The sequence below is a fragment of the Drosophila santomea genome, chromosome 3R (genome assembly GCF_016746245.2).
Source record: "Drosophila santomea strain STO CAGO 1482 chromosome 3R, Prin_Dsan_1.1, whole genome shotgun sequence".
Taxonomy (NCBI): Eukaryota; Metazoa; Arthropoda; class Insecta; order Diptera; family Drosophilidae; genus Drosophila; species Drosophila santomea.
The window spans coordinates 27,871,874-27,895,855 of NC_053019.2; the positions used below are offsets into that span (position 1 = coordinate 27,871,874).

At 44.0% G+C, this 23,982-nt stretch overlaps 2 protein-coding genes across 8 annotated transcripts; one reads left to right on the plus strand and one right to left on the minus strand.

Moving 5' to 3' along the window:
* The first annotated feature begins 3 nt into the window (after positions 1–3).
* On the plus strand, positions 4–23,166 carry LOC120453825 (transcription factor Sox-1b). Of its 3 annotated transcripts, XM_039638713.1 has the most exons (4): positions 10,263–10,285; positions 10,596–10,784; positions 20,199–20,345; positions 21,236–23,166. In XM_039638713.1, exons 2-4 carry the CDS (start codon positions 10,759–10,761, stop codon positions 22,500–22,502), a joined length of 1,440 nt encoding a protein of 479 aa, XP_039494647.1. In that variant the 5' UTR covers positions 10,263–10,285; positions 10,596–10,758; the 3' UTR covers positions 22,503–23,166. The 3 variants fall into 3 exon arrangements, with proteins under 3 accessions (XP_039494649.1, XP_039494647.1, XP_039494646.1); XM_039638715.1 differs by lacking the exons at positions 10,263–10,285; positions 10,596–10,784 and adding an exon at positions 4–127; XM_039638712.1 differs by lacking the exons at positions 10,263–10,285; positions 10,596–10,784 and adding an exon at positions 11,917–12,291.
* Positions 1,687–7,474, minus strand: LOC120453827 (discs overgrown protein kinase). 5 transcript variants are annotated; one of them, XM_039638717.2, is made up of 4 exons: positions 7,350–7,474; positions 6,657–6,745; positions 4,767–4,862; positions 1,687–4,074 (listed from the first exon to the last, which is right to left on the minus strand). In XM_039638717.2, the coding sequence occupies exon 4, from the start codon at positions 4,004–4,006 to the stop codon at positions 2,684–2,686; it is 1,323 nt and encodes a 440-aa protein (XP_039494651.1). In that variant the 5' UTR covers positions 4,007–4,074; positions 4,767–4,862; positions 6,657–6,745; positions 7,350–7,474; the 3' UTR covers positions 1,687–2,683. The 5 variants fall into 5 exon arrangements, with proteins under 5 accessions (XP_039494651.1, XP_039494652.1, XP_039494655.1 ...); XM_039638718.2 differs by having other exon boundaries at positions 4,767–4,877; XM_039638721.2 differs by lacking the exon at positions 6,657–6,745 and having other exon boundaries at positions 7,350–7,467.
* Positions 23,167–23,982: the final 816 nt, after the last annotated feature.

Here is a 23,982-nt window from a genome sequence, read left to right on the forward strand (position 1 = left end):
TACTTAGTAGCGTTGCCAGCTAATCGGATATTCAAATTCTTCACTGAAAAACCCTTTAAATTGAATTGAATTAGGTTTCCAGTTCAGCATGGTCCACAATTTCACCCAAACACAAAAAGCAAGTCGGGTGAGTCGTGTTATTATTGTTTAAGCTTTTTAATGCCTCGTTCGTAATTGTTATTGTGAATGGTGTGGCTTATTTAGTGGCTGCTTTTATTCTGTTCACACATACATATTCCATGTTCGGTTTAATTCGAAATACTTGCTAATTACATAAATGTGGCCGTGCACTTATCGATACATCCGTCGAATTCCGATCCAACGTACTTCTTAAATGTTTCATGAACCGATGTTTTCTTTTCTTTTCATTTCTATTCTTTTGTTTCTTTTCGATTTCGTTTGTTATTTTTGTTTTGGTTTGGTTTGGTTAATTTGTATTCCATATCACTGTGGTGGTTTATTTTTTATTTTTAATGATTTTCTCTCATATCGCCCAATGCCCATGATACACTCGAACTCGATCTCGAACTCGATCCAAGTACAATTAGTTATTAGTTCAAAATTCTATTCTCAATATACATATACATTTAATTATACAAAACTTTCGAAATTGCTATGTTCTTCAATTTGTTAGTTTCTCTATTTCGCTTATGCTCAATGGACTGCTCACACAAGATCGCTTAGTTCTCCATCTCCATCACCTTCACTATTTCCAGTGAGTGGCTCATAATCATAATGATGAATCATGATTCATTCAGTTTGTCGGGCTTCGATTTCGATTCGATTCGATCAATAAAATGCTAATGGTTTAGTACTCTTGTATGCTAGGAGGAAAATCACACATATATTTAAGTTTATACTTGTAGGGTTGTTTTGGTTTCGGGTATTATTCTTATGTACACTCACTAGGTTGTTAATTCGGATTTGGGAGGAGGCTTGGGGCTTTTCCGCGGCGTATCCCCCATTTCTGACTGCGCTATGTGGTCGTGTTTACAAGGTTGGTCGTTTTGCAAGGCGTGCGCTTCGAATAATGGAGTTGTGTTCCAAAAATTAAAGTAAAATAACCGAAACGAACTGAGAAACAAACTTAGCTGAGAAAACAGAAAACAATTTGTAAGAAATATCACGTAATGTACTTTTATTTAAGTGTTTAGTGGCTTCCGCGTTCAGTGATCCGATTTTGTGTTTCGTATTTCTTTGATTTGTTAGTTCTTAGACTGCCAGCCAATCGCTGTGGGGTTTTACATGTTTACGTGTTCTCATAAGATATAGTTTATTTTAATATATATATATATTCATATTTTTACCCATTATCTCTTGGCGCATTTAGAATTTAAGTTTTTTTTTTTTTTTTGCATTTTCTGTTTTTTATTTTATGGTTTGGTATTACTTATAAACAAATTTCATATTATAGCTACAATTTATTAGCTAGCGTTGTGTAACTTTACCTCTGAAGGGGCATTACTTCTTTTGTTAAGTCGAAACGTTAATGCAATTGTTTGTTTTGTGTATGTCTAACGCAATTTATATGCTCTCTATCTTAGTTACATGATTTTGTTGCGTAAACAAAGGGCTGCCCCAACTCCCAACTCCAACTCCTAACTCCCTCATCCCATTTCTCTACCGCTTGAGAAATGCGCGCACTAGTGTTTAAAAATCGGAAAGATACATATGAACACAGGCAGCGAAAGTATATATATATATATATAGGTGAATAATGCGGGGACAGTAGGCGGTACAGAAAGATACATAATATAACATAGGAGGGGGCTTATAAGTCAGAGCGTTGCTTAAAGCTAGAGAACGTCCCCTCTACTGCACGTGATCATCGCAATCATTATCATCGCCTAATTGCGCCCCGATATCGTCATCAACTTAGGTTACAATGTGGGTGCTTTGCTGTATAGCATATGCTTTTGTATGGATTGGATTCGCTATCGCTAGAGCCTATAGTCTAGGGTTAGGGACACTCGCTGAACGCGGTGTCCTTTGTTTCTTTTACACAAATATTACACTTACAATCGAGTTATTATGTGTTTCATTGTTTCATTATCGGTTCTGAATGTGTTCTGCTTGATTTGGTCTGGGACTTCAAATTAACAAAGAAAAAATTGAGCCGGCCAAGAGCAATAGTCAAATGCAAAACAGAATTAAATGCCTGCGTGTCCTGACCCTCCTCCCAAACGCGCGGACCCTTAATTAACCACCGATCTATGGGCCGATCTTCAGGGATCAGGGATTGGGGAACTCAAATCAATTGAACAGTGCGGTTTGTTGCAGTTTCTTGCAGCCAGGTTGCAATCGTTTATGTTCTAATAGTATAAATTAAATTAATCATAGGCTAGTTAATTAATAATAAGCGCGCCCAACGTTCTAACATCTGGGAGCAGAAACCAAAATGTCAAAAAACAAACGAAAATTTACACAAAAAAAAAGAAGGAAAGCGCTGCGCTTTGCTATGCTCTGCTCCTCTCTTCTCCCACTGCTCTTGTCCTCCGTTTATGGCAGGGACCTGGTCATCCTGCCGTTTGGATACATTCAACGTATTTTACCGCATATATAAAGCAAGTATTATATATATTAGTTATATATAACTATATATTCTACATGTATAGTTTTGCTGAGTTCTGCTGTTGTTTGTCTACTGTGTCGTGTCCAGCGTCGCAACCTAAACGATAAAATATTATTTGGCGTTCCCCACGCCACCGCCCCCTCCGCCGCTCTGCATACCGCCCACACCCACTCCACCGCCGCCTCCTCCGCCACCCTGGCGCATCCGTATCGAGGGCCGACGTTCCGGCGTGTCGTAGGGCGGTCTCGACGAGTTGGTGGCCGCCATTGAGTCGTCCATGTTGAGTCCGTTGCCGCCAATCAGTTGGCTGCCGTTTCCGCCTCCATTGCCGCCCAGCATCGCCAGCGTTTGGCCGCCCTGGAGTTGCTGTTGCGCTGCACTGCCTCCACCGCCGCCAAGCGCCGCATTGACCTTGTGCTGCTGCTGTTGATGCGATGAGGCGGCTGCCGCTGCTGCCACCGCCGCTGCTGCTGCCACCGCATCATGTCCCGCCTGACCGTCCGCTCCGTCCTGCGCCTGCTGAATGGCCTGGGGATTCCGTGGTCCGCCAAACTTAAGCAGGTTCCAGTCAAACACATAGTCATAAGTGAAGCCCAAACGGTGGAACAGGTTTCGGAAGAGCTTGCGCAGGTGGCAGTAATCGGGACGCTGGTCGAAATGCATCTGGCGACAGAAGTTCAGATAGTTGACGAACTCGCTGGGGAAGCCCTTGCACAGCACCACAATCGAGGTGGACAGCTTCTTTTCCGAGATCCTCTCGTACTTTTGCCTCTTGTTGGCTGCCTTTAGGCCCTGCCAGGGCAAGGCTCCCAGATTGAAGTACATGAGGACATAGCCGAGGGATTCCAGGTCGTCACGACGCGATTGCTCAATGCCCAAATGTGTGTTGATGGAGGCATAGCGGGCAGTGCCCGTGAGGTTCTTGTTTTCCCGATAGGGAATGTGCTTCAGCGACCGGGCATCCCGGAACTTTTTGGCCAGGCCAAAGTCAATGATGTACACCAGGTTGCCCTTCTTGCCAAGACCCATGAGGAAGTTGTCCGGCTTAATGTCGCGATGGATGAAGTCCCGCGAGTGTATGTAATCGATGCGGGAGATCATCTGGTCCGCCAGCAGCAGAACTGTCTTCAACGAAAAGCGGCGCGAACAAAAGTTGAAGAGGTCCTCCAGCGAGGGTCCGAGTAGCTCCATCACCATCACATTGTAGTCGCCCTCGCTGCCGCACCAGATTATGCGGGGTATACCTATGCCGCCCTGCATCGTCTTGTAGAACTTCGACTCGATGTGCAGCTGGGGGTGCTTGGTGCGGATGCACTCCAGCTTGATGGCCACTTCCTCGCCAGTGTTGATCGTGGTGCCCAGGTAGATGTCTCCGAACGATCCCGATCCTATCTTGCGGCCCAGGCGGTATTTGTTACCCACGCGCAGCTCCATTCTTGGACGTCTGTATTTGTGGGTTTCTGTGTGGTAGAGTGGAGTTTCCTCGGATCTGCGTTGCCTTTCTGCGGGAGTGGAGAATTTCAACGTTAGTTTTCATTTTCAAATAGATCTACCCCCCCAACATATAGACTCGATAAGGGGCTGTGGGGTTCTTACTCATCATACTATTCGATTGACCGAAACCAATCGGATAAGTATCCCTTAAAATACTATACAAATTTAAAGATCTACGCAGATCACAGAGTACGAAAGTACTTTGTCATCGCGATAAGATATGGAAAGGTTGCTACGATGCAGAATGTAAATATACTTAGTCAGCATTGTTTTGACTACTTATAAAAATAGCAGAGGCGTCACAGGTTTTTACAAGTAAATATGAATCAAGTGACTTGAAAATACTACTATTGCCCACCAACAACAGCAATGTGTGATATTAATAGCAGAGTCAAAAGTGAAGTAAGCAATAACAAAATATCGAACGTCTATTTAGCGGTACTCGAAAATACAAATTCGTGGGGTTTTTATCAAGGCAATTGCTACTGCCACATTTGATTTGTCAGTTCCTTTCGTTTTACAATGAATATTAAAATACTTTTGATTCTACTGACACTAGATTGTGACACGTGATGGCCGACAACACGGCTGCTTTGTACAGTTGGCTAACAGTCTACTTTTGACAGCTAACGGGGCTCTTTACGGGTCTTTCCCAACACTCCTCCTCTTCTCCACTTTTCACCTCTTCACTTTTTCTCACCTGGCGCTGTCCTTTCGTCTGAGCTCCTCTCTTCTTCTTGTTCCGATTTGTTTCAAGGCAGTCGCTTATGGCTTTGTTTTCGCTTTGTTTTGGGTTCTGAAATGAGGGATACTACATCAGGTCAGATTTGTTGGATCCTCAACTTGGTTTAACGCTATGTAATTTATATTCCCTCCTTTTCTCAGTCTCTTTTGTGATGGTCTACGTGATCAGAGTTATATATACTCAGTTCTTACCGAATATGCAGCGTAAGCAAGCTCCAAAAACTTGCATAATTCACTTTTGTTTGTGGTGATAAGGATTGCGGGACATAGACATGAAAACAACGCACGCAACAATCGATATCGAAAATAGAAAACAGTTAGCTAAGAATAAAATGAGAGAGAGTGGGAAAGAGAGAGAAGTAAGCTTGGCTTACGTTGACAACAGAAAAGAAGCAGAGAAAAGCGTACCAAAAGCAATTCGAAATGCAAATGCACAGTGGGCAGAAATGATAAGAACCCGAACCTCGCACAAAGTAAAAGTCTATCTCGTTTATTTATATTTAAGAGTGAGCTCGTCCTCGCAATGGGCTGCGCTTATTGATTACGAATGGAAAAAACAAAAGATTCAATAAGTGATGAGATACGATTAATTTAAATGCACAGAGAGAAATAGTATTGCCAACATTCATCACATGAATAGTTATTGTATTACCTAATTAAATATTAGAAGTTAAAAACTTATTTGAGGGTTAAAAGAGCAAATGTACCAAGTGCTTCTAAATATATGACTCTTTTGTTTCGAGTGTATTTTAACGTGACGACACAAGCAACATGGAGAGGTGAATCAGCAATCAGGAAAAGACAACGAAGAGATTAACAACAAACAGATAAAAGAGACGTGTGGTTGTGTGTGCGTGGAGTAAACAATCGCCGACAAAAGGGAGAGAAGTAAAATAAAACGCAGCGACTGTGAAAATGCCACTTAAATGACACTTTCCAGTGGTGGAAAGCACAAACAAATAGCGAAGATAAAGCGTCTCGAAGTGAGAAAAATAAGCAACAAGCCGAAAGTTTTCACTTGCCGGCCAAAATTCACAAAAATTTTGTTTAATTGTTGTTTTCGGCGGCTCTCACTCAATAACCCCTTTCCTCTCCCTCTTTCGAAATTCTGTGCGCTTTCTTTTAACGCTCACGCATTTCGATCGCTCTCTCTCTCTCTACCTCTCTCCACCGTTTCCCCGCTCCATTACTCCCTCTGCGATTCTAACCTCAAAACCTGACTGCTTTGTTGTTGTTTTCGTGTTGGCTTTGATTTATTTAACCGAAATGTACCGTTTTTTATTAGTGCCTCTATGTTCTACACAGAAAGAAATCGCTGTATAGGAATCAAATGAAACTAGTATAAAATTGAATATCTTTAATTTGTGCAGTGTGATACGTGCTGGAAATAGTTCATGTATTTCCTATTGGTAACTGAATATTTTCCAGGGTATCCAGTAGTTGTCTCGGCCGAGCGGGTAAACACGAATTGATTACAATTGCAAAACAGCTGCACGTTGCGTTGGCGGCTGCCGAAAAGCTTCCGCAAAAAAATACGCACAAGAGAACAAAGAAGATACAAAAAACAGTTGTTCCAGCAGGCGCCACGAAACTTAAAAAAAAAAAACCTAAGTAAACAGGGATGAGCAAACGAAAAAGAAAACATTTGCCAAATCAACGGAAAACCTCAGAAAAAGGAAGAAAACTTGACAGTATGCTTGCATTTAATTTTCAAACGTTAATGGCCTCCGAAACCTAACGGCTCTCCACAAATGCATTGCGAATAACGGGTCTGATAAGGAGCAGTCGATAAAAGCGGGTGGAAAAGGGAAACTTGAACGTACAGTGGAACGAAATCCACACTTACCGTGGCTTCTTTTCCTTATTTTCCTTGATTCTTATTCCGCTTTGCCCACTTCCTCTGCTGGCGACGCTGCTTTTCTTCTTCTAATTCGACTGAAATCGAAATCGAATTTTTTAATTGGATTGATTCTGCCACAATAATTTTCATTTTCTTTGTTTTAGAGCCCAGACGTTGTTTTTGTTGTAGTTGCCACAATCGCACACAAACACACGCACACAGTCGCACTATTTGGGGCCACACGCAAGCGCATTTTATGCAATAATTTTAATAATAATGCATTGCTGACATATTTTAGTTATTTTCATCGTTCATTTTCAAATCGGTTATGCTGTTCATCTCGGCTTTTATGGGCGCATTGATTAACATCGGGTTGCGAATAAACTCGAGAAAATTAAACGGAACTCGGAATCTTATTAAAAAAAACCAAACTTATGCGAGTCGTTTGCCCTGGCAATAGATTCGTGCACACTAGTCGTCTCGCCCGCACTCACGCGGTTTCTACCGCGAGCACGTTGCTATCCCTCCTGCTTCAGCATTTTCACACCAACACAAAGACGAGGGCACTCACTCACACACTCGCACTCTCAATGAGACACTGAAATGCTGTTGGGAAATTCGAGTTTTCCTGCGCGTGGTAACCGCCGTTTTTCCGCTTGCAAACGGGTCTTTCGATCCGAAACGCAACTGACCACTTACGTTTTGCATGAACGCTGCGCTTTCGTTTCAATTTTCCTGGCTATTTCACATAGATTTCGACGATTTTTTACAAATTTACGCCATCTTGATATTAGCAGTGTGACCGCGCCGATAACGAAGAAAATTACCATCTGGTATTTAATCCTCCGCGGGCCATTACGTGCCAATAAATACCAAATATGCGCATATTCTTTTGCCAAACTGATTATGCTTTAAAATTATAATGTCAATGGAAGTATACATTCGCAGATCATTAGAAGTCCTACATGCCGTGGTATTCGTGGGGGAGGAAAGCTTTACCTTATAGGTACCATATAACGCAACCACATAATTTAAAGTTCATTGTTTTCCATAGCATCAATGCTTAACCAAATATAAAAGTGACGTATATGAATAATATGAAGCCAATATAATAAGTTCTTATTGTCAGTCGTTTAGAAAGTTATTATGTCAAAAATTTAAATATTTATGTTCAAAGTACCACATTCTATAAATTGAATAGAACAATGAGTGAAAACCGACTTATATCTTTTCACCAGCTTCTTGGAATTTCAAACTTAAAATATCTAGAAATGACGAGCTAAATTGTCAACGCTGTTTTCATAATATGGGCACACTACACTTGCATAGTGAGATCAGGCAGCACTGTACTTGTGCTAACAAAAATATTTTTAAGGTGCGCCACCTAGCGGATGCCCAGACGAATGTGGTACATAGGGGGCGCACAAAACAAAAGGTGGCGCCATTTTTCAAAAATACAATTGTAAATATTTAAAGTTTTTGAATTTTATTTTCAAAGAAAAACCAATTTGTCTAATTTCAAGAATACAAAAAAATACTCAGCAATATAAGGACATTGTTTAAGGATATTAATACTCGTTTAGGAATTTATGATTTATATAATATTTATATAAAAGTTGTGTCTATAACTTAAATGTTTTTAAGAAAAGCTGTAGACCCTTTTTAAAGGTTTCTGCTCCATATGCACAGGCGAATAGAAATTGAAAATGGATTTTCCTTGGCATGTTTTGCAGTTATAGGTAGCCAATTTTGATGTTACACTGAGGCAGCGAAATACCTGAAACGAATACTTTTATTGCAGCAATACTAATAAAGCAAAACACGTGTGAATTCCATTACTCCGCCCACCCGCTTTTCTGCTTTCTTCACTTTCCCCACTTTCCACCCATTTTCCCCATTTCGTGCATTTTCCGGCTGTGTAACCGAAGAAAACGGTGACATAAAAAAGGAAGCACAGACAGTTATGTATGCATATGTGAAAAAGAGTGGGTTTTTTTTTTTTTTGGGAGTATGTGCCAAGGTGTGTTTCATTTTCAAGTGGGGGTAGGGTAGATAAGCAATCACTCGAAATTGATAACAAAAAAAGGGGGGAAAAGAGTGTAACGATTTGGTATTGCAACTGGCAATTTAAAATGAAATACAGGCAAAATAAATCACCTCAATCGCAATTACCTACGATATTTTATTTTCCACTGCTCCCACCTTAATTACACTTTTGCATGCAACTACCGAAATCTCCATTTTCTATTTATTGCTGGGATCGCTGAAGATCGTTTCCCATTGGCTGGGAAAAAGAGAAAACAAAGCAATCGAACGAGGCAATTGAAGATACAACAATAAAACAAGAAAAACCACTCGCTTAACCGCTCACGCACACCAACTCAAGTCATATCGCTGCCACGCACACATGCAAAGACTCGCGATCGCCGACGAATGAAAATCGTCGTTATTTCGACCGATGGTCAACTGCCAACGAACAAACACGAAAAAAGTAAGCCCCATTTGTAGGTGCGAAGCAGTAAAAAGCGAGCAGACGCGTGTATGCAAATGATCTCGTCAAACCATATATGAAAAGCACTGTGAGAAATCAGGGAGCACAATTTACTTTTTCATTCTCCTCCATTTAATTTATTGTAAATGTTATATGCTTATATGCTTTTCATGGTATTTTGTTTAAAAATAAATAGCTCAAAACAGACTAAACTTCTCTGCTACTGATTGGTAATATATACCCAGTACATACTGTAAATTAAATTCAGTTTAAATTCTGATTTTGCTCAGTGGCCTTTTGTACTTTTGCACATTTCCTGACTGCCCGTCGTTGCTTTCAATATTGTGCTCACTAAATATTTCCGCAACACATGTCGCATATCTGGGGGCCCCACTGCCCCGCCCCCTCTGGCTGCACGCCCCTCGGCTGCTCCTTCTAACGCAGCAGTGGAAAGCAGTGGAAAAAGCGCCATTTGGTTTCGTTTAGCAGGCGGCTTGAAGATTTTTGTATTTCCCTTTTTGCTCGGCGGCGGCTTAGATCAAATAATGCGATTTCATGGCAAGTCGCAAATTGTCAAGCGGTCGTCGCATCCGCCGCCACGCCCCCCGCCCACTGGCGCATTCAGTTGCATTTCGACCTTTCTGCTCCAGTTTGATTATGAAACGAAAGAAGTGGGGGAAAAAATTAATTTGTACGCGCTGATTTTTTTCCTATACAGCGCAAATATTTTTAATTAATTCATAATATTTTTTGTAGCTTTTTTTTTGCAGCGACTTGTTTATCAACAAGTTGGCGCGCTTTGAAGTTTGCCGGCTCAGAAAATAAACAACAAAAAAATGCTTGAACGCAAGGGGGGGAAACGGTGGAAATTGTTAGATGGTCGGCCATTAAATTTCCTAGACGCGAATCAATTTTCCAGTCGCTGCAGTTCAGCGAACTGCCTTCGAAGTGGCGAGCGTTTCTGTATTTCATTCTATTTTTTATGGAGTATCGTATAATTTTCATTTTGATGCCTTTTATGACACTTCCAAAAAGAGTAAAAAACGGGCGCTGCTTTGACGTTTTCAGTTTGAGTTTTGAGTTTTGAGTTTTTCAGGTTCGATTCCATCTCCCCACTTGGCATAAAACATCCGAAATGGCCTAGGTATTTATGATTCCGTTTATGCATTTCTCCGTTTTATTGTTTAATTTTGATACTTCGATTTGTCTGCCTGGCCGGCGGCGTTTGAAAAAAAAGTTAATTGAGCTGTAAAAATTATAAAGATGTAAAAACCCCCAAAAATAATTTGGCGGCCGAGATGCGAGATATGGGATAGTTGGGTCCTACCATAACTTCCAGTTGAAACCAGCCGGTAAACAAAAGCGTAACCAAACTACACTTCTTCGACGTTTTACGATCGTGGAATGAATAGCTCTCCGTTGCCCGATTATCTCATTTCTCTTTTTTTTTTGAGGGTGTTTTCTGTTTTTTGTTTTCTTTGCATTTTTACGATTTTGGCTCGAATCGAATCGTGTGGAGCATAAAGTATAATCTAGTGCAAAGTGGTTATGAAAAGATCTTACCAGTTCACCTGATCTCGGCTTCTATGTGGACTTATCAGGCGTTGGATCGATGAAATGGTACAGCATTTACATCTCACCAGGTGAGTCGCAGATGGAAACCAAGTCTTTCTATCTATTTATAAAAAATATTTCTAACTCAAAGTGCCAAAGAAGTGGGTCACAGTTGTTAGGAATCTACATATGGCATGGCAGAGGAAATTAATCATTTCTTATTATTATAATTATTACAAGGCTTTGATAGTTTCTGGTAAATAGTGCTCCTACTTCAAGTTCTGTCCACCCTGAGAACCCATCGATCATTTCCCACCCCCACTCCCGCGCACTATCTCCATTCACCTCAGTTAACCCTTAAATCCCTAATGATCTTATCGACTTCTCATTACCAATCGTTGCTCCTCGGCGTGTGTACTCATTCAGGACCAATATCCCCACCCCTCCCCCTCCCCGTTGGGACTCCAAATACAGCTGCAACAAGTGGCAGGTTTCTAACGATCCCGAGAGTCCACCCCTTCTCAGCCCGAAGTCTTCGAGGTGTCATAAATCCACATGTGGCTGTAAAGTGTTACTAATTTCTGTTTCTCTTTCCATTTCGATTTATGTCTCCCAACTTTGCCAGCTCTTTGCCATCTCTTTCTGATACCCTGTAGTTTTGGATATAGTAGGTATGTTGTATTCATCCTACATTTGGATGGAATTATTCCAAAAATCCCTGGGAATATGTTTTACTATATCAATTCTGCAGTGTAACTAGTTATTAATATTGTAAGTTATAGCTAAATTGAACTTATTCGAGAGATACACTCACTGTTATTTCTGTTTTTTGTATTCCTTCTTCCTTATAAATTCCGCATGCTGGGTACCTAAAAGTCGAACCCCGCTGTTTATGCATTCCCACTAGTTTCTCGGCGACAGTCGTCACCCCCGCCCCATTTTCGATTCCGCTCTGGGGCCAACTAATTTCACATGAACATGTTAATATTTACACGCGTACCGCCGCGATTTTTATGTTCGCCCCCGCCGCGTACTGCTGCCCCACCTCCTACTCCCCCCTCCTACTACTTTGCCCCATAACCCCCACCACCCACAAGAGACAGCCAACCAACCACCGTCGTCAGCTTATCGCCACGATCGCCTCGAAATCCGACGAGTGCCGAGCTCGTCTTGGGGAAGCAAACCAGCGATCCCCAAGATCAGTCGCAGTTAGTCCGTCAACCTCGTCGCGTCTCTGCCATCCGTAACACTCACCACTCGTAAGCCCCATTCCAAATTCCCGACCTTTCTGCGTGGGCGCCAAGCAGCTGCAAGAACAAATCGTGATAGTGATTTAGAGTTTTGTGCAAACGGATGATTTAGTTTAATACGAGGTATTACTCAAGTGCCGTTGAAAATGAGTGAAAGTGCCAGCTCCACTTGCTCGAAGGATCGGGCGAAGCCGGTGGAAACCCTGGTCTTGGCCAACTACGCCCTGAAAGCCGAGCAGAAGAAGGCCCAAGGACAAGGTGGCCGCAAGGAGGACGAGCGCATCACCACGGCGGTGATGAAGGTCCTCGAGGGCTACGACTGGAATCTGGTCCAGGCCTCAGCCAAGTAAGTCCCTGTTTTTTATATTGCGATTAAAAGGGTGTTGATAACTCGTTAATCGGGAGATATGCTATTAAATACCATCAAGTTATGCAGATAAGCAAACTCGGATTAAGGCATTGTGTTATTCCCATGAGCAAATTGAGTCCTCAATGGAGTTGAAGCCACCGTTAAGCCGCGAATGACTAAGCGGGCTTCGATGAGTTCGCTGATTAACACAATTTCCAGGCACATATGCACATACTTGTATAGGTGGGTTGTCTTTTATTTAACTGGATAAACAAACTTGGCGAACCGCAAAGGGAAGGAAAGGAAGGGAAAGCACAATACTTGGTAGGGAAGGAATCCGCCGGCATTTATGTAAATATAAATGAATTTACACATTCACACATATTAGACAAACAAACCAGGGCAGCAACACAACAAATTGGCCAAAGGCAGAAATAATAGGAAGAGGCAATAACAAGCCACCAGATACAAAGATACAGAGATACAAAGATACAGAGATACAAAGATACTAAGATACGAAATACAGGCCGCCATAAATGCACCGTGCAGAGTGGCACAAAATGTTCGAGATGAAGACGACGACGACAAATCAATTCAGGCATAAAAAGCGAATAAATATGTTTTTAGCGTAAAGACGCTAACTGCTAACAAGGTGGAGGTGGAGGTGGAGATGGGGTTCTTGGGGCTGCAAACCCCAGCAGATCTCAACTCAAGCGCACCGGGGAGTTGACACTTGGTTCCGTATTTCGTATTTCGGATTACTTGCAGTGGCTGCAGGTCGTGGGAAAGAAGGGTGCCAGCATCAGCGGCTGATCTCTCAGATCCCTCGGACTCCAGATTCCCCACATCCCCCACACCTGATCCCAGAAACCAGATCCCAGATCTCAGATCCCAGATCTTAGTTCCAAGATCCTCGGTAGCTCCAGCTGTCTGTTTGAGCGGCAATTAGCAAATGCCCGGGCTTCCACCTCCGGTCTTTAAGCAGGGCTCCAGTCTTATCTGAGTTTGTCAGCCGCCTTCAGTCGCTTTGTTTCCCGCGTCTCTTATCACTGGGCTGGGATTACACTGGAAAAATAAACTGGGCAGATTGCTAGTAAGCTTACAGTCTACTAACTTATTTGAGTGCATATTTATTGTCTAGTTTGATGCTGATGAATTTTAACTCGCTAGTGCACATGCACAGCACGGGATTCTCCCTGAAAAACTCGAAGAAAACAGGTAGTTAGTATTGATTTACGATTCCGTTTCGGTTTCCCCCAGTGCAGCCGAGTGGAGCTGATTCTCAGCTGTCCAGGGACAAACATCCTTGGGCGCAGTGGCCCCCTCGTTGCGAAATGCGCAGAAAGCGCTGTCAAGAGCACGTGTGTGTTTGCACAAGGATATGAGCGCCATTTCCTTTCCATTCCTTTCCATTCCTTTCCTTTCCTTTATCTATCCACGTTGTGGAGGGAGGGGGCTCCATTCCAGCACTCCACCACCGATCCACCCACTTGGAGCCCTCCTGCACTCACTATCCCCCAACTCTCGGCAAAGTGTTTACCTTGCGCTTTATGAGCCTTGTTTATTTCCACTTAAAATCGCTTAAATGCACATCGCTTGCCTCCAAGTCCCCGCTCACTTCACCAGATTACCACCACGTATCCCTGTCACCTTAAAAATTAAATCTCTTAAATGGCGAAAATGTGCTGTAAGTGTAATGTGTGGGAGACACGTTTAATTGCCTCGCTGTTTCTCCTGATTGACAGCAGCAATTGATTTCAAATTGCTTTACTTTTTGTTAGGAATTTTGTTAGGTTGAGGTGAGAGTACAAAGCACTGGCAGTTATCTGAAAAAGTTTCCTTTAATTTTATTTATAATTTTACCATTTAGTTACAATGAATCTCAACGATATAGGGCAGCATAGCAAGTATCGAGCATATGTAACAGTTTGTGACTTCCTTTTGCAAACATGGTAATGCTGTTTGATTTGCTGTTTGATTTGGTTAAATTAATTTCGCATGATTCACTTGAAAAACTGTTACTTAAGAGCAGCCACAACCACAACGTGCTGAGGAGCCACTTGAATAGTCAGACGATCGCAGCACGACATAAACCCATATATACACGTATAGCTGTCCGCTTTTGGGTGGACTGGGGTTTGTTATTAAATAATACAGACACCATGTGCGGAACGGAACCCCTTCTTAAGCGCCCTGCTCTATTTACTTGGCTCGATTAGATATGGGGCCCTACTACCTCCTCCAAGGAGGAGGAGCAAATGTGAGGAGCCGCAACTTCGGGTAGGACTTTGGCGACGCTATAAATATTTCATTGCTTATCTGCGTGTCCGGCCCGAGGTGTTATCACTCGCCCATGGAGCACCCCTCGGCCAGGTGGGCCAGGGATCCAGAGCCAGAGCCACAGCCCCTAAGTCGTAAGCCCCATCCATCGGATAGTTCTTCTTTCGGCGCTGCGACGAGTCAATTTACATGGCCCCAACAAGTCATCTCGGGCAGCCTAACCAAACACTTCCCCATGGTGAAAGCTCCGCTGGCGTCCTCATGCCACCCAAATGGAAGGGGGGGACAGTGGGCCACATCCATGAAGTTATTGAGCAACTTACTTGGTGTCTGGAAGAGCGCAGAATGAAGAAGTGTAGTGCAAGTAAGAGGTATTATACCTTGAGCATAGATGGTATAGAACTTAACCCCTTCGAAGGCAGTAGTGCTACTAGTTCCACAGTCTGTGCTGTTGCAAACATGTTTGTAGCTGTTGCGCCGCCTCGTGTTGGTAGAAACCCCCTCATATGTCGGTAGAGCACCGCCCCCCGCAGACCCCAAAAAGCCGCCCCCAAGAGCAGCAACCTCAGCTTTTGGTGGCCGGTAAAAGTTTGTGCAGCGGCAACAAGAAGAACAGATACACGTGCGGCTTACAAGGCAAATATTGATTTTGTTGCTGCTGATGGCCCTGTTTTTGTTGCTGGCCCATAACCACAACTGCTGGCCAAAAGTTGCCAGCCTAGACTCGCTCGTTTTGCATACTTTTTGTTGCAGCCGGAATTTACAAAACATCGGCAGCTCATCTCCCCGAGGTGTTCCGAGGTCCTCCTCCTACGGGCAAGTCCCCATCCACGGTCGAGTTTTCCAGTTTTATGGCCAGGTGAGCGCGACAATGGCCAAAAAAGTTGCAAGTGAGCCAGGTTGTACCACCAACTTGTGATGTGAGCCAAAGCCAGCGAGGCTCAAAGGATTCCGCGATTAAGGTCGCAAGTCTGGCCAGAAGAGAAAGGGGTCCTTAAGGTCGGAAATGAAGTGGAACATCGATTTGATGAGCTCAAGAGTTTGCCATCTCATGATGTTTGTCGTTGGCTCCAATTTGAAGGGAAGTATGTGTTATTTGTAATGGTTTTATGACATCTACTTTGATTGAGCATATTAAATATAATATACATTATTAAATACTTCTAACAAAGCACACGACTTCTGTTGGACTTCAAAATCCTGCACATCGTTGCTGCGAACATCCGAGGGTATCACAATACTGAGCAAACTCCCTGTGCTCTGCTAAGCTCGGGGTATTTGGCCAAATATTGAACAACATTTGCGCATAAAATTGAAGGCGCATTTGATCCGGCCATAAGCTTTTAGCCCAAGTACTGGCACATTTTGGCGCAAATCCCCACGATATGCCTTTCAAAAAGGGTTCAATGGCTCAGCAGCCATTCCGTTTCGAATCCCCGTCCCCGTCCCCGTCCCCGTATCCTGCATCCTTTCCACATCTCAGTGTGTGTTTCTGGCGGCACTGGTGGCACTGGGAATCCTGTGGCCGCCGTTTCCATGGCGGGAACACCCACGCGATTATTCCTCGAATGCCGAAGTCTGCCGGATTTCCCGATGGCTGGGCGGAAAATCGCCAGCGGGAAAATAGGTGTGGAAATTCGGCGCAAACTTTTCATATTTGTGAGATTCCGAAAAGGCGCGCTACACTAGAAAACAGGCAAACATTGCGGAGCGGAAAGCAATAAATAATACTCGATGTTGACTTGCTTTGCATTCGGGTGAATCATGCATATTCCCACGAATCGAGGGGCTGGATTCTAAATATTTAACTACTCTTTAGCGGCTGCTTTGCGATTGGAAGTGAGTCATTCCATTTAGAATGGCATGAATATATCTAACAATTAACACGCCAACACTTGATATATTAAATAATAATATTGGATCATAAATCCTTGTTGGGTAGTGTCTTCTAGCTAGGTTATTCGATTGGGAGCCACTTCAGCACTGGGACAATCATCAAATGTCGGGGACATACTCTCATATACGCAGCTGACATGCTACAGCATTGATTGTAGCTGCAACCACCCACCAGTCAGTCGGAAAATAGCAAAAAACCACCCATCAGCCACCAAAACCAGGATAAAGCTGAGCTCGTTGCTCTACGCCACTTAAACTGTCGCTCTTCATCGCGTTGCCGCTCCCAGCTGCCACGCCCCCTTTCCCTGGGTCCTTTCACGCCTACTCAGCTGCTCCTTGCTGGTCGGTCAGCGGTGCTGGGGAATCGGAATCATCGGCCGAACTCTCTGTCACTTTGCTCGAGTGCGGCACAGTGCGCTGTAAAAATAAATTGACTTGGAAATTGAAAAAAGCAGGAAAATGAAATGAAAATGAGAGTGCTGCTGCTGCTGCTGGTGCTGGTGGTGGAAGTGGAAATGGATGAGGACGTGGCCAAATGAAATGATAACAGACAATGGGATCGAGATGAAGTGGCCAAGAGGCGGCTTAAATCGAAAGGGAAAGCTCAAAAAGGCCGCTCTGCTCAAGAGGTCGCCATGTGTGGCTGCTTCGATGGCACTCGCACTCCGATGGCTTTCCAATAAGACCAGCCATTCCCATTGATCCCTGACCCAAGTAGAAGCCAATAACGAGATGTTTTCCTTGTCACCACAGCCGCACAAAAAGTTGGCCAAAAGCACTGCTCAAAACTATTCAGGACAACTAAGTTGGCTAGAATGTTCAAATACTAAAGAACGAAGCATTGTTTAGCTGAATTGAAAATGTTATGTTATACATGTTTAGAGTTAAGAAAATGTGGCATATAATTTGATCAATACCCTTTTAATATCGTAAACAAGCCAATGTCTTCAATTAGATAATCTTTATATACTTATTTCAACCTCAGTGGCCAAGTACTGGATTAAAATATAACGTTAGCTCTCTGATTAACATATGATCCAACAATGGATCCTATTATTATGATAAATAATAATTTGGCTTATTATCCCATGATTTGCTGTAATTTTCCGTACTTTAACAGCGCAGATGGCCACAAAGTCGGAGCAAGTAAGAACTCAAGTGCCAGTCTCACGGTAGCAGATTCCCCTGGTTGTGAATAAAGGGGCAGCTCCAGCACCTTATCACCTTATCAGTGCCCTGGGTGTTTGACCACCTTTTCGGTGGAACTTCGGGGGCCAACAGAGGGCGGAACATAAAAGAAGAAAGGCCAGGCGACCGCAGTGCAAACAGGCAACTGCATCCGTTGGATGCATTTTAAATTTGTTTGACAAAAGTGTCGTAAAAGCGGCGGCTGCGTGGGAAAATGTGGGCACTGCCTAAGCAAATAAGAAATAAAAACGAAAATACTGGAGATACAACAAGAAAAAAAAAACAAAAAAAGACAAAATAACAACGAGCTGCGGCGGCTGCAATTTGTTTACACGCGCTGTATCTGTTAGATACATTTCATATTTGTGAACTTGTGAAAATCGCTGAGACGTCTCCGCCGCTAATTAGGCGCATTTGTCCCCAGTTTTTGACATGCGCTTACAAATTGGAAATGAAAATGGGCATGGAAATGGAAATGTATATGAAAATGGGAGTTTTCATGCCATGTTTACAGCTTCGTGTTAAGGCCGTAAATATTTGGGATGCCCCACCCCTTCCTCCGCCACAGTAAAATTTAATAACAAAAGCGGCAAATGGCCCATTGCTGATAAAAGAGGCGCAAGAAAAGCCGAAGTGTATCTTCGCATCTTCGCATCTCTGTATCTTGTATCTTGTATCTTTGGCATATGCGAAAAATGGAAAGCTGCAAATTCAAAATTCCTCGCAGTCGCCGCTCATTTCTCATATTTGCCCATGAGCTAACGGCCACTTGAAGATATCACTTAATGAGATTTGCGCATCTCCGAATGCAACAACAGCAGCAAATAATGAAGACGTGCTTGAGTTGCCAAGTGCCCCGGGCAAATGCTGTGCATATATCTCTGGGGGTTTCGACGGTGCACGCGAAAAAATGCAACAAATTGTAGCTACTTGTGCCGGGAACATGAAATATAAAACTCTCTTGACAGATACTCGCATTTTCGCTCAGTGTAGGCCTGGGAACAGCGCACCACCTCCCAAGTCCCAGAAGCGAGTGCAGCAGAACGAACATCACTTGATTCTGATTAGCGTGCTGTCAAGCGTGAGAGCTGCAGATACAGATACTCATACTCGTGCATATATATACTTTTGAATCCGGGGGAGCTTGGCTTTGGCTATATGTTGTTGGGATGTTGGGATGCTGGGATGTTGAGGAGTGGGGTCGTGACGCCGACGATACCAAAAGGCAGATAACAAACCCCAAGACGATGTCCATTTGGCCTCCGGTCGCGTTTTAAATCGCTTAATAAGCTCGGCCGAACTTGTAATTAAGCCCAGGCGCAAGGCGGCTAACAACGGAAGTTCAAAAATCGACTGAGAATGGTAATATATATGGGTTTTTTGTAAGCTATTCAATGGCTGCGCTGCAAACACCTGCCTATTGATTTGCACTGATTGAAAACAGATTCTAACATTTTCCGGCCAGGCACAGGATGCAGTCAGGCATATCGAACAAACTCACTGCCACAAAGGCACTGGCACAACCAACTGAATTGAAGGATTTACCTAACAAATCCTTGCCCTGATCATGTTTACTTAGGATAAATAATTCAATATAGAAGGCTCCCCAAAAAGGTGGGCACTCTGCCACAGTGTTTCGCCCCCCGGAACGCCTATCTCTTTGATTGAATCTCTGAATCTGTGAATCTCTGTCTTCCTCGCTGCTCGACATGCTAAATAAAAGTGAATGAATAGATAAGAACAATGTGTGTGCTGGAGTTCGAGTTAGAGAGGGGTGTCCTTTTGTATGAGTGCCGAAAATATGTAGAAACAGGTTGTTACATTTTTGTATTCCAAAACAAGACTTCATTTCTCACTAGTAGGTAGAGAAATAAAAGTATGTAGAGAAATAGATTGGAATTAGACAGAAACAGGCTTAGGTTTCCTGGAAAAATTGATTTCATTATGCCATGCCAGTGTGCACGTGGGAACACCACGCTGTTTGTAGCAGAGATAACTCATACGCCCCGTTGCTTTTATTTGGACGAGCTTGTGTCGTTCTGTCAATGGATTTATTGGGAGGTTTGGCAAGAGAAAAGTGGAGATGAACTTGTTGTACACTTTATGCAAAGTCAAGAGTTGAGGCAACCACTTAAAGGATTCCCCATGCTTTCTGGCATGACTGAAATAGATTTTGGCCCACCAAAAGCCCACTTCACTCGAATTTTGCACGATTTTGCTGATTGCTTTTGTTTGCACTTCACTTTTGCACTGCCCGCTGCCATTTTTGTGGACTCAGAAATACATTTTTGACTGCACTCTTGAACTTTGCTGGCTTTCTACGCTGCTGGCGGCCTTGATGCCATTTCTCTACCATTTCTATTTGCTATTTGCCGTGGCAAATAAAAGTTTTAATTGCAAATTTCAGTTTGACATTATGCGTTGTTGTGCCGTTTTTCGGTCTGCGACGTCTTTTAGCAATTAATGAAACTTGTTTACCCCGCCAACAAGTCACTGCATTTCTGACCGACTTCCATCCACTCTCTCTACTTCCATTTCAGGGCGCCCACGGACCGCAAAAAGGAGCACATCAAGCGCCCCATGAACGCATTCATGGTGTGGGCCCAGGCAGCCCGCAGGGTCATGTCCAAACAGTATCCGCATCTGCAGAACTCGGAGCTAAGCAAATCGCTGGGCAAGCTGTGGAAGTAAGTACTGGCTATTCTATACCCACTACACTATTCTATACTATGCTTTACTATACTATACTATATATACATCACTTCGGATTGGAGGAGAGGCGAAACTGAGGCACGTATCTGGCTGCGTAAACGCTGGGGCATGGACCACTTGAAAAGTGTCTTTTATAAGCCCCACTTCTCGGCCAGACAAAGCAGCCATCCCCAGTGGGGGTTTAGGGGGTTAAGGGGGTGGGAAAATCGCCCAAGTTTGGCTAAGGGCTTTCCGTCGAGACAGGGAATTGCATCAGTAGTCAGAGAGAAGGAATCAGTTACTCAGAGGACAGCCAACTGCAGCCCAGCAAATAAAGTCAGATAAGCATCTAGTATCCAGGAAGCCAAGATAAATATATTAGGTTCACCTGCTGGTCACTTCCCAGAGAAAGTCACGAGCTGCAAGCTGAAATATTGCACTTAAACAGGCCACTTTTCTTACCTCATATTTCCATAGAGCTCACTGGAGTCCAAGGAAATGTCGCATCTATTATTAGGCTCAAGAATTCTGAGAGTCGCAGTGACAGTTAATTAAACAGGCTTTATTTATGGGCCGAACAAAGTGTTCCAGCTCCATTCGCAATTAGTTGGGGCGGATGCTTCGATCTTCTTATCAGCCGAAGACTCCACTTCTTATCGCCGCTCGCCCCAAGCGCTGAACTGTGAAATTTTAATTTCGAACCGCACAATATTTTATTACAAACAATATATGCAAACGACGCCGCTGTGTCGCAGATCGCCTTTTGGCCCGACAGATTTTATGCAATAATCACGCAGCTGAGATCTGCGGCAGATAGCTTTTAAGAATAGTGGCAATCCAGTAAATACTATTACTAAAAGTATCTGCTACCCATTTGCACTTGCAGAAACCTAAAGGACAGCGACAAGAAGCCCTTCATGGAGTTCGCCGAGAAGCTGCGGATGACCCACAAGCAGGAGCATCCGGACTACAAGTACCAGCCGCGGCGCAAGAAGGCGCGCGTAATGCCCAGCCAGCAGAGCGGGGAGGGGGAGTCTCCGGGTGCAGACATGGCCATGTCCACCACAACGGGTAGCTCCGGCAAGCCAAGGAGCAGCAATGCCAATGGCCAGAGGCGAGCTGGAAAATCAAATGCAGCTGCTCTGGGCGACTGCGCCTCCTCCATCGCCCATTCCAATGTGGGCTCCAGTTCCGCGGATGTGTTCAGTAATGAGGCCTTTATGAAATCCCTGAACAGTGCCTGTGCGGCCAGCCTGATGGAGCAGGGCCTCATCGAAACGGGCCTGGACTCGCCCTGCTCCACGGCCAGTTCACTGTCCTCGCTGACGCCCCCAGCCACGCCCTACAATGCCGCCCCCTTGAGTGCAAAGGCAGCGGCAGCAAATAACCCCAGCCTTCTGCTAAGGCAACTAAGTGAGCCGGTGGGCAGTGCTGGCCATGATTACGGAGTTCTGCTCGAGGCTGGCAGGGAGTATGTGGCCCTAGGTGAGGTCAACTATCAGGGGCAAGCGGCGGGCGTTGGAGTGCAGGGTGGAGCAGCAGCAGGAGGAGGAGCAGGTCAGGAAATGGACTTCCTGGAGAACATCAATGGGTACGGTGGCTACGAGGGCAGTCGGGTGAGCTACCCCGCCTACGCCTACGCCACCAATGGAGGCCACTTCGGCGGCGAGGAGCAGCCACAGCAGGCGTCACAGGCCAGTGAAGCCTTAAATTACAAGCCAGCTGCCGCCGACATCGATCCCAAGGAAATTGACCAGTATCTCATGGATCAAATGCTGCCCATGACGCAGCACCATCATTCGCATCATCCGCACCACACGCACCCACTGCACCACCCGCTGCACCACTCGCCGCCTTTGAACTCCTCCGCCTCGCTATCCTCGGCCTGCTCCAGTGCCAGTTCGCAGCAGCCGGTGGCGGATTACTACGAGCACTTGGGCTACTCCCCGGCGGCCGCCTCCTCCGCCAGCCAGGTCCCCAACTTCGGCGCCCAGCAGCCGTATGCCAACGGCTCCGGCTCCCTGACCCCCACCCTGGGTGACCCCGCACCGCAACAGGAGCTGCAGTCCCAGCAGCAGGAGCAGCAACAGCAGCAGCACCAGAATCCATCGCAGCATCATCTGTGGGGCACTTACACTTATGTCAATCCCTAAGCTACTTCATTTGCACATTTGTTGTGTTGCACAGAGAGAAAGAAAGTTGGCTTTGATGCATCCAATTGCAGGGTTTCAAATCACGTCTTTCAAATGTCATTCCTAAATGTGGCACATTAGGCTTAACTAATTTGGGAAAAGCTCATTCCTTTTGTCTAAATTGGTGCACCAACCTTGCGAATATTATTTAAATATTTATTTCCCACGTTGTTGTAAATTAAGTTGAAGTAAAAAAAAGTTAGCAAGTTGCACCCGATTTCTCTCCGTGCACCTGCCCCCTGCACTTCCGTTTCCGCCCCGCTTTATGGGTCACTTAGATGGCTTTCGTTTATTGGTTTATTGTCTGTGCCCTATCCGTGTGAGCGTGAGACTATGCATGTGTGTGTGTTGCTGGCTCGAGGGTCCTTTTTGGAGATTCCCTGCAATTTAAGCTAATCGCTGCGATTTTCGTTTATGGCTGCATTATTCCTTTTCCCATCAATACGCAATGCCACTTGCAAGAATCGAAGAAAAAGAGCCATGGCTAAACAATCTAAATGGAAATGCAGCAGGGAGTGGCAAGAATAACGAGTTCATAGCTAATTGGAGCAATATAAACTAGTAGTTGTAATTTCTATTTGTAAGAACGTAATGTTTAGAATTGGCAAGTTAGTATACGAAAATGTACGAGCAATCTTAAGAAAATATATAAACACATTACTTAAAGTATCTATTGCATCAGCTGTTCAAATTAAAGGTTCTTTGTGTTTAAAGGTGCAAAAATGGGCTTGTGAAAGGTGAGCAAATCACATTTGTGTGCATTCTCAGTTGGTAAATGGAAATCAAGACCGGCATTCCAAATTTCCCTCGCAACAAGGCCAATTCCAAATGGCTTGGGGCTGGTAGAAATCCAGTGAGCTGGGCGTGGCTATGACAGTTTCCCACACTCTGCAGATCATATTTGGGCCTTGGTGTCTACACCTGGGCTGTGTGTGGCACCTGTAAGCGTTGTAAAACCAAAAAAATTCCTGTGAAATTAACACCCGCCTACCAAACGGGTTTTTCACTTTTTTTCTCATTTTTTCCCATTTTTTTCACGTTTTTTTGCTAAGCAAAACAATTTGAGACAAAATGAAAACCACACTCAGCTGCGAATGGGCAACGCAGTTTTTATTTATTTGCCGTCTTCTTTTGAATTTTTTTTATTTAGCACGGCATTTAGTTTATTTATTCAAATTTGGAAGCTTAAGTTCAATTTGCGGCTGTAACAAGTTGTTGTTAATTGAAGCGCAAGCAGGAAGGCAAAAAAAAAATGAAGATGGGCATTAGAAAAGAAGAAAAAGCAGTGACCAATGTCAAAATGGCTAAAATGGCTGAAATGGCCGGAAAATAAAATGGCCGAGGGCAAACAGAAATTCATTTAGATGTGTATGCATTAATTTCGAAAGTTGCTAATTAACACGTTTAGCGAAGCCCTTGTTTATTTATCCACAATATTTAT

Excerpts from the sequence above, each read along its gene's own strand:
- LOC120453825 (XM_039638712.1), top strand. The coding sequence starts at position 12,092 with ATGAGTGAAAGTGCCAGCTCCACTTGCTCGAAGGATCGGGCGAAGCCG. Across the intron at positions 12,292-20,198 it reads CTGGTCCAGGCCTCAGCCAA|GGCGCCCACGGACCGCAAAA; the intron begins GTAAGTCCCTGT and ends CTTCCATTTCAG. Across the intron at positions 20,346-21,235 it reads TCGCTGGGCAAGCTGTGGAA|AAACCTAAAGGACAGCGACA; the intron begins GTAAGTACTGGC and ends TTGCACTTGCAG.